The sequence below is a fragment of the Protopterus annectens genome, chromosome 3.part1 (assembly GCF_019279795.1).
Source record: "Protopterus annectens isolate FY-2018-M chromosome 3.part1, PAN1.0, whole genome shotgun sequence".
In the NCBI taxonomy this organism is placed as follows: Eukaryota; Metazoa; Chordata; order Ceratodontiformes; family Protopteridae; genus Protopterus; species Protopterus annectens.
This window is the reverse complement of record NC_056732.1, coordinates 1,543,984,591-1,543,995,011: the sequence shown is the minus strand read 5'-3', so window position 1 is coordinate 1,543,995,011 and position 10,421 is coordinate 1,543,984,591. Positions and strand designations below refer to the sequence as shown.

At 41.1% G+C, this 10,421-nt stretch overlaps 1 protein-coding gene across 1 annotated transcript in view; it reads right to left on the bottom strand.

The window, feature by feature from the left end:
• The window catches only part of LOC122798558 (nitric oxide synthase, brain-like), a 638,878-nt gene that overhangs the window by 412,393 nt on the left and 216,064 nt on the right, over positions 1–10,421 (bottom strand). Inside the window, exon 8 of the mRNA XM_044067612.1 lies at positions 24–198. Within this exon, the coding sequence (XP_043923547.1) occupies positions 24–198 (175 nt within the window). The remainder of the gene's footprint in view (positions 1–23; positions 199–10,421) is intronic.

Genomic DNA, 10,421 nt, shown 5'->3' with positions numbered 1-10,421 from the left:
ATAGATTTGACCAAAGTTCTTACTTTTGCAAGATTGAAACGATGTGCATCACACAAATTCCTTACTCCTATCTCTGTACTTTGGTACCAACCATTGAAGGGGGCAGCAGGAAACTCCAACCCACCAATCTCCAACAACATATTGGCAACACCAGGTAGAGCATACCACTTCAGTTTCATATCAGCCAGCCATTCATACCTACAGCAGAGGAGAAAATAGATCAAAATATTAAGTATTCAGTACCCTAGTTCAAGACTGGTCTTAGCTCTCAACCTTTTTTTCTGTAAAATGTGTTTATTTTCTTTTAATATCTGAGTGAATGAGCTCATTTACTGATCCTTTTTCAATCATGACCCAGTCTAATAATAATCAAAGTCAAAAGCCCAAAATAAGGGATACGTTTAAAATATTAACATATATTCATTTGAGATTATCCCAACAACAGGAACCAATGCAGGATCCAAAACTTAGAATCTCAATATGACACTCAAACAGAAGACAATAATATGAATTGAGAAAACGAAGCTAGAGAAATTTATTAAAATGAAGCTTTCAATCCCCAAGACAGCTAAAGCTATTATGACCATTGCATTACTGTGGAGTCAAGCTTACTACTGAAGAATGAAACCAGGTGGACTGGGAAATAAATTGTTTTCTTTTCAATAAATATATTTTTGTGCTTCATTTTTTCTCTTGCATTGCATTGATATATTCATTTGAACAAGGTGATATAAGATGATTTGTGTTAATATGGATTTTGTATTGAACAAGAAGTGTTTAACTGTAGTGCCTGGAATTGTCTGTCAGTGAGCACAAAGGATTAAAGGTATGAGGTGCAGTGTGACTCTGAGCAAGCTGCTCCACCTCAGTAGGCTCCTGGACTGTATGTATAGTAACTATGTATAGCAACTACTTGTGTATTGACTTCAACTCTCATTGTTTAGTTACAAGGTGTATGAGGTAAAGGACAAAAATTTAGGAGCAAAATCAGGCACACTTGAAAGTTATGTCCATAGGCAGGCAATACACCATGAAATCTAGGCTAAAAATCATCATGCCAAGCAGCAATGTAGGCCAGTCTAAATACAACCCATATGTCTTTGTGTAAAGGATCATGTAGTTAATGGAATATACCTGATAAAATCAAAACATGAAATAAATCAATAAATAAGCAAACATATTACTTTATTTTAGAGTTTTGAAACAATTATACATAGGATTCTCATTCAGCTTGTGTGACTTGAATGTCTGCAAAAGTGAAATCAAATGGCTGACTATACAAAACACGCACATACATATATGCCAGGGCCAGCCTTAGGTAACTGGCTCTCTAGGTGAAAAGCCTTTTTGAGAGCCATGAGATTTCTAGGTGTTCTGAGATGCATTTTAGGTTTTATTTAAACAACCTTTTCATCCAACAATGGCCTGAACCAAAACCATAATCAAGGGAAGAAATTCAGTCTTAATCTTTAACTTTGCTTTTTCCTGCATCCTTTCAATGCATCTTAACTAACCAAGAGTGCCCAGTAATAAATAAATTAAGCTGCAGATCTGGTGGCTGCTAGGCCCAACAAAGAGATATTAACTTTTCACTAACTCCAGTTCCTTCTCTTGTTAATTTAATTTTTTTATAAGTCTCTGCAACAAAAATTGGAAATTTAGAAGTCTTCAGAGCAAAGATCTTGTTGAAATTCCTACTGATCCCAAAAAGGAGCTATCAGAGAGAGAGTTGTTAACAGAGATAATGGATATATTGCAGGCTGTTTCATTAGAAACTAATGACTTGCAAAACAGATTCAAAATCAGCAGGAGAGTTTGACCCAAACACAAGAGATGGTACAGCACTTACACCAGGATATTAAGTCACAGGCAAAAACAATAAATATTAAAAAAAAAAAAAGAGAGAGAGAGAGAAATTTGCACTGTGAAATTTACAAGCTGCAAATATAAACCTGATGATCTGAAGAACTGCCATAAAAGAGGTAATCTCAAGCTCTTTGGAGAGACAGAATCAGTTCAGGATAGCAGTTTGTCCAGTGTTTTATATAGTAAGTTTTTCTCTGCCATCGGCACTCCTCCTGACATGGATTATGGTATTGATAGGATTCAGAGTTGGCAGTATGAGACATGACTATAGAAGCCCCAAGCAAGTAATTCTATCTGCCAAAGAATGGGTTCTGAGCAATACTTCCCTTCAGCATGGAGTCCACGTTGAAGGTAACATAATTTGTGTTTTGCAGGATTATTCTATGGCTCTTTTCTAGTGGAGATCTGCCTTTTCTGGGGTTCAGTAAGAGATGAAAAAGAGTTTCAGAGGATCTTGTGGTAGTAGTGGGCTGTCCAGGAAGCATTTATCCTTTCTTGAGGGATCTTGGGAGTTTCTTTGACAGTTTTACTCGACTATACTGACTAATTCTGCATAAAACACCAATTTTCTAGAGTTTCTGTGATTTAAAAAGCTTATTTCAACTACATATTATACTTATTTTACTGCCTGTACTTTAACAAAGTCGTTTTTGTGTTTAAATTACCTGTTTAACTGTTGAAGGCTACACACTCAAGTGTGATAGGCATTTCTGTGCATTTAAAGTGTTTTTTTGATTTTATCTGCTTTATAGGTTAGTACTAGGCTAACTGCCTTATGAAGCCATTTAAGCCTAGCCAATTATCCACTGCGAGATTCAAACCCTGTACCTTGTGTTTGTAAGGCAAACACCTTAACCATTTAGCCATCCCACCAGGCCATAAACAGTAAATTAAAACAGGTAATTTATGTATTAGTGTTTGGGAAGGAGGAGGAGAGGGAGTTTCTGATAAAAACAAAAAAAAAATACTTGTTTTCCTGCCTTTCTAAGCTAGCACAGTCCAGTTTTCAGGTTAGTGCTGAATTCAGGGCTGTGTTATAAGTTTCTGTGTTTGCCCATACCTTACTTGGATAGAAGGAATTTTCTCTGTTCACTGTGAGAGAGGGAGCTTTGAGCAGCCGATCTGTCCCTGGAGAAGTGGTTTCAGCCCAGAAATTAGTAGTTTATTGCTATCTCTTTCATTTCCCTGCTATAAAACCCACATTTGCGAGGTTTTTGCGTGAGTATACAGCTCAGCAAGCTCCTGTCTGGTGCCCTGCAGAGTTCTACAGCAGCAGAGAGACAAAAGAGAGACTTTGGAGTGATTAAGTATAATATTTCTGCATGTTCTTGCTGCCTTTAGCTAATTCCGCCACAAACGCCAATTTTCTAGAGTTTCTGTGATTTAAAAAGTTTATTTCAGCTACGTATTGTACTTATTTTACTGCCTGCACTTTAACAAAGTTGTTTTTGTGTTTAAATTACCTCTTTAAATGTTGTAAGCTACACACTCAAGTGTGATAGGCATTTCTGTGCATTTAAAGTGTTTTTTGATTGTATCTGCTATATTTTCTGAAAAAAAAAACAAAAAACAAAAAAAATAGACTTGTTTTCCTGCCTTTCTAAGCTAGTATAGTCCAGTTTTCAGGTTAGTGCTGAATTCAGAGCTGTGTTACAAATTTCTGTGTTTGCCCATACCTTACTTGGATAGAAGGAAGTTTCTCTGTTCACTGTGGGAGAGGGAGCTTTGAGCAGCCTATCTGTCCCTGGAGGAGTGGTTTCAGCCCAGAAATTAGTAGTTTATTGGCCATTTTGGGCTAATTTCTATCTCTTTCATTTCCCTGCTATAAAATCTGCATTTTCGCAGGTTAGCTAGGGTATAACCATTCCCGGCTCCACCAAGTGTACTCTTCAATTTTTCCGTTGGAACTAGACAAACTTTCTACTTAAGCACTCAAACCATTCACTTCTCATCCCAGCACTTGCTCAAAACTCATAGCAAACAGTAATAAACCTTAGCACTAGACCCCCCTATACTGTAGAGAAGGATAATGCTCTCTATTCAACCTTACCAGCCAATCAGTAAAACAGTTCACTGTCCGTATCCAGGCATGTCCAAAGGGCAGTTTCAGGTGTACTCTCCGATCCAGCTGGTGAATCTGGGCATTTTGAGGCAATGTTACAATTGCCTCATGTACACAGACAACCCTCTCCTCCTTCCACCAAACACTAATACATGCAAGAGATGCAATTATACAGCCAAACTGGAGGCTAAGCACTCGCAACCCAAGACAGGACCAAGCAGTCAAGAGGAGAAGGGAATTACTTGCATCACACCACCAGTCTCACATGAACCTATGAAACCAGCACTGGCAAAAAACACACATAAATACACAAAAACATACTTGGAGGCTCTAAATAAAAATCTGCAAATGCAACAGAGACCTCCAAAGCAGACATCCAAGCAACCTCCACCCCCCAACACAAACCATGAAACACATACTTCACAAAACCAGTGTGCCATGCAATCACAGCCCTTAAGGCAAAGTAACATACCCAACACATTAGTAATAGGTGACTCTATAGTCAGGAACACTGACGTCCCTCTCACTTGGCTGAACAAGTAAAAGGTTACTGTTAGCTGCCTGTTGGGTACCAGGATCTGCCACATAACACAAGCACTCAGGTCACTCCAGAACAAGTACAAATATGACTCTGTCATTGTCCATATTGGTGTGAATGACCTGAGCCGTACCTCCCTGGACTACATGAAAAGAGACATGGAGGAGCTCTCTGATGACGTAGCCCAGGCCGGTGTGACCCTGACCCTGAATAGCATCCTGCCCTCACCAAGAATGATACCATGTTATAGAGAAAAAAAATTATCAATTTCAACAATTGGCTAAGTTTCTGGCGTCATTCAAAGGGGATACAATGTCTGTCAGCCTGGGATGACATGCTCGACAAGCCACCCTGCTTTGCTAGAGATGGCTTGCACCTGTCACCCTTAGGCTTTTGAATACTGGCCAAGGCTCTTGCCACCCCCATAGTGTCATTTTTAGGCAAGGCTCAAAAGACAAATCCACCGCCATAAATAGCACAAGTAACAAAAAACTGAGGGTAATGCTACTCAATGCCAGAAGTCTAAACCTCACAATGCATGCACTGGAGGCACTCCTCGGTATGGAGAAAATCAATATATGTGCAGTAACAAAAACCTAGTTTAAGGCTCCAGAGAGCACCTCAGCACTACCAGGCTACAACTCATACCATACATTTTGGCCACAAAACCTGGACCGAAATAGAAAAGGCGGGTGAGTATCCATATTCATCAAGGATACCCATACCTCCAGGTTAGTGGCACAGCACGATGCTTCAGAGATCATCCACGTGCAACTAACAATGGGCAAAACTGATATTCAAATTATAGCTTGCTACAGATCACCCACCATGTCCCAGGAGCCCCACTCTGCATTCTTGGAAACACTGGGTAACATAAAGGCCCTACCAAACACCTTGATATTGGGTGATTTCAATTACCCAAACATTAACTGGAAGAACTACTCAAGTACAAACTCCCTTACCCAACATTTCCTAGAATTTATAAACTCAAATGCCCTGGATCAACTGGTCAACACCCCCACCAGAGGTGACAACATATTGGACATGGTCATCTACAACATGGGCGACTGGTGTTCCACACTGGAGGTCAACCCCTCACTGGTTAGATCTGACCATAAACTAATCACTCTGGATATCCACATTCTGCCACCACCCCCGGTCAAAGAAAGCACCATGAAAAACTTTTCAAAAGCAAACATCACGTTAGTTAAGACCAAGGTGGGAAGTCCAAGCTGCAAAATCCTTTACTAATGCACTCTACGGGCACCTACAAGAATGCATGGATTGTGCTATCCCAAACAAAACCAAAACTCACTCCTGCAAGAAAAGGAAACCAGTCTGGTGGACCCCTGCCATAAACATGCTATACAATAGAAGGAGGAAACTAGTACAGAAAAGAGTAAAATCCCAAGAAGGGAAGACATCCCTGATCAGTATCAGCAAGAAACTATGTTCCCTTATAAAATCATCCAAGGCCAGCTTCGAAAGAAAAATTGCCATGGACTCCAAAGATAACCACAAGGCATTCTTTAGCTATGTCAAGAATCTAAGTGACAATTCTCAGATCTGCTCGGAGTTAGTGCAGAATGGCACAAAATACACTGAACCAACCGATATAGCCAACATCCTGGTAGACAGGTTCAGTGTAAAGTTCACCCCCCTCCTCACCCAAAAGGGCCCATAACTGTACCAGAAGAATATAGTGCCCCTGAAATCACAGACGCTCAGATTAAAACATCCCTCTCCAAAGCCAAAAATACAGCATCAATGGGACCGGACGGTGTCCCAGGCTGCGTCCTACACGAGCTCAAAGATGAACTAACCCCTCACCTAAACACACTGTTTAAACTCAGCCTCTCCACAGGCTACATGCCCACAGAGTGGCACACAGCAACGGTTATTCTGCTCCACAAAGGTGGAGCCACAATGGACTCCGGGAACTATCGCCCTATAAGCCTGACTAGTTTGGTCTGCAAAGCTGTGGAGTGCATTATCATGGATCTCATTAACAGAGACACTGGGAACCTCCAAACACTGGACCCTACCCAGTTCGGCTTTGTTAAGGGCAGATCATGCTTTCTAAACCTGGTGGACTTCTTTGAGACAGTTACCAAGGCTATAGATGAGGCAAAGGTGGTCCACATAGCCTACCTAGACCTTTCAAAGGCCTTTGACACCATTCCCCACTCAGGTATTATAGACAAGCTCACCAGCCTGAACATAAACCCCTACGTCATGAGATGGGTTGCCAACTGGCTCATGGACAGAACCCACATGGTAAGAGTTGCAGGAGCTAGGTCTGACTCTAAACCGGTTACAGTTGGCATTCCCCAGGGCTCAGTCCTAGGACCCTTCCTGTTCGGCATATATTTCTCAGGGGTACAGGCAAGCAGAGGAGGATTATGGCTGACCAAGTTCACAGATGACTGCAAACTAGGGGCTATAATTGACTCTCCAGCTGACGCAGACATCCTCCAAAAGGGTCTTACTGAGACAGATAACTGGTGTCAAAACCATGGCCTCAAGCTAAATGCCAAAAAGTGCATAGTCATCCTCTTTGGAAAAAACAAAGTACCCACAAACTACTACATAGGTGTTAGCCCTCTAAATATGGAAGACATAATAAGGGATCTGGGGACCCAAGTAGATAGTAACCTTTCCTTTGATAATCACATTGCCAAAGTGGTTAGAAAATCCTTCTATGTGGCCCACCTAATCACAAAAGGGTTTGCATACAGATCGAAAGAGGTCATTGGGCCCCTCTATGCATCACTCATCAGACCCATCATAGAGTACAGTGCCCCATTTAGGCTGTACTTTGCAAGACACCTGCAACAACTGGAAACACCACAGAAGTACCTTACCAAGAGGATCAATGGCCTCAAGCAGATGCCCTATGCAGCTCAACTGAAGAAACTCCAGCTGTGCTCGGTTGCATACCGTCTACTCAGAGGTGATCTCTGCCTGGCATACAAGGCCATGTCCAACCCAGAATTGATGGACATGCTCCACCTAAAGAAAACCATATCCCCTCGAGCCACACACTCCAGGGATCTAAACCTCTCCACAACAATAAATAGGACGTGCTGGAAGGATAGATTCCTGTCCCAGTGACTTCCCATGCTCTGGAACAAGATTCCAATCTACATTAGGCAGAGCTCCTCACTCACCCTCTTCAAGAGAAACCTTGATGAGTGGATGGGAAACAGAAAGTTTACCCCAGGGATCACTATAATGGTTCTGCTGGACAGAGGCACAGGGAACTAATCTAAGGGGGCAGCAAAAGCCAACACATTCCAGCTAGGCTTATAAATGCCTTCAGGGAGATAGCCTAGTACCTACCTCTGAACCTATGAACCTATACAACCTGGGGAACCTGCCAAGCAGTGTGGCAAAAGAGGAACAGAAGTGGATGCTGCAGTAAAATCTGGATGTTCCATTATGGAGGAAGCATCCTCTCAAAATATGGACTGTTAGATGAATAGGTGTAGGAGAGGAGAGTCACCATTGCAAGATACACAGGAAGATTGGAGCTCCTTATCTAAGTGTGGAAAGGATGACTTCATGGCATTGTCATCTGCATACAACTGGTCTTCATGTGCAATACTTCTGGAGGCTGAGGACAGGAGTTTAGGTGAGCCTTGTGCAGACTTGTTTAATACTTGAAGTGATTGCAGTGCAGTAGAGGCATGTGGATCTTACAATGAACAGGCTGACTTTCAGTATAAAAGTAAGACCATTCTCCCTTATAACTATGAAGAATGCAGGTACGACTTTTCTACTTTACTACAAAGAGGGTCTGGTGATTCCATGGATGCAGGACAATGATCAGCAGGGAAAAAAAGATGAGCAAATCCATTAAATCTTGGCTAAGCAAATAGCCACACAACTCTAGCTTGTGCAGGATATGTGACATACTGTTATAGACTAGTGACATACTGTTATAGACTTTATATGCCCCTTCCTTTCCATGAATGCTATGGCTGATTCATTATCTCAGTCTGCTTTGCATGTTGTTATAAAGGGTTTTTTATTCTCTTATTTTCATAAGTGTTTGGGACAGTATGGTTCTTTGTCACTTGGCAGCGAGTGAGCTGTCTCAAATTTATAAGAGACAGATTGCAATACATATATTTACACAGCAGATGATCTGTTATCTATGATGTGCTGTCTTCCCAAATGATTTACAATTAGCTGCTGTCTTTTGTGAGTGACAGGGAATGGGAAGGTATTATACACTGCCTTGTTCTTCTGCAGGTGTTTCATTGTTTGCCATTGTAAGAGGAGATATTCAACATTTTCATTTTTACATGTTTTCTATTCTTTCTTGATTATTGTTCATAAGAGGATCTTTGAGAAAATCTTCTTCATTTTCAGTTATTTAGACGAAGGTTGACCTTTGGATATTGATCTTGCAATGTCATGACATAGTGGAGGCAGCTGATATTTGTGGTGTGTCTGTTTTTCTTTTTGTTAAGTGCAATGGGAGGGAAGAATACAGGCACACCCTATGTTATTTGCCAATAGTGTTTACAAATTCTTTGCCTGTGATACCTATGCTCATACAGCCAGACATAGATCTGGGAGGGAGCCGAGGGTTTTATTAGAACTAGTCTAGGTTGAAGGTCGGTAGTGAACTGAGGGCAGAAGTAGAGCTAGGAAGGAAGGAGGGGACAGCTTTGAAGATAGTTATGTGGCATGCAAGTGGTATACGTCACACCATAAAAAGTAGTAGGGCTAGGAAGAAGAGAGGAAAGACTGAAAGTGGATGTCATCATGCTGATGTTTTGATATGTGTATTGATATGATTTATAGTGTTGATATTTATATTGATGTCTTAGTATACTGCACTGGTATGTGTATCTATGTATTTGATTTGATGCATTGTTTGTTTCATTGTGGAACTTTTCTCCCCAGGCCTCCACTGAAAATGGGCTCATTTTGGCTCAGTGGACCATCCCGGTAAACAAAAGCAAATAAATAGATAAATAAATAAAAAGTAAGTAAACTGAATGCAAAGGAGAAGTTCAAAGTTAGGGAGGAGGGAATGGGAGATGGTGAGCTTTTGATGTTGGGGGCTTATTATGGTGAGAAGTTTGTAATTAAAGGTCTTGGACAGTAGGGAGGATATAAGAAGAAGATGGGTGAAGGTGAACCTAGAGATTTTGGTATAAGAATGGAAGATAAGGACTATCTATGGTCCCAGTGTTAATTCTCCTGACTTTTCCCAGTCTTTTATGAGAAGTGGCAGCAATTGCTCTTCAACTACAATAAAGAGAGATTACAGGGGGGGGATTTTAATGTGGCCACAGACTGGAAGCAAGAGAGACAAAACTTGCATGTTATGAGAGGAATGTTAGACCAGCCAGAATGTTGTTGCAGTGGCAGTGATTGGAAGGGTAGGTGGATGTTTTGCATTGGTTAAATCAACAGAACATATATACTTTCTCTAGAAATGAGGGCTTACTTCTGAGTAGGTTGGACAGATTTTTGTTTTGAGGTTTGAATGGAAATTGGGCAAAGGTGTGTCTCTGACCATGTACATACTATGTTGAAGCTGCAACTTCCCCAGAAAAAAATTTGCACAGGGACTATGGAAGTAGAAGAAAATGGTTATGGAATACAAGGAAAGAAAGCAAGCAAGAAAGAAAGAAAGAAAGAAGGTGGGAATTCACTTACTGAACAAGGTCGTGGCAGCCAGCATGAGCATTAAGACATAGAGTATCAGGGGTTATTTATGGTGGTCTCCACTGAGTATGCTGTTAGAGGGCACTTTATGAGGATGGACATGGGGTAGAAAGGAGCATTCTTGCATGGTAAAGTGGGAAATTGGACTTAAGGATCATGGAAAGTCAATTAGATTCTACTACCACTCTTTATGAGTTATGGGGGAGGAAGGAACAGATGGTATGGCTGATAGCCAAGATAGCATTGTTTGACTCAACATCCATGAAG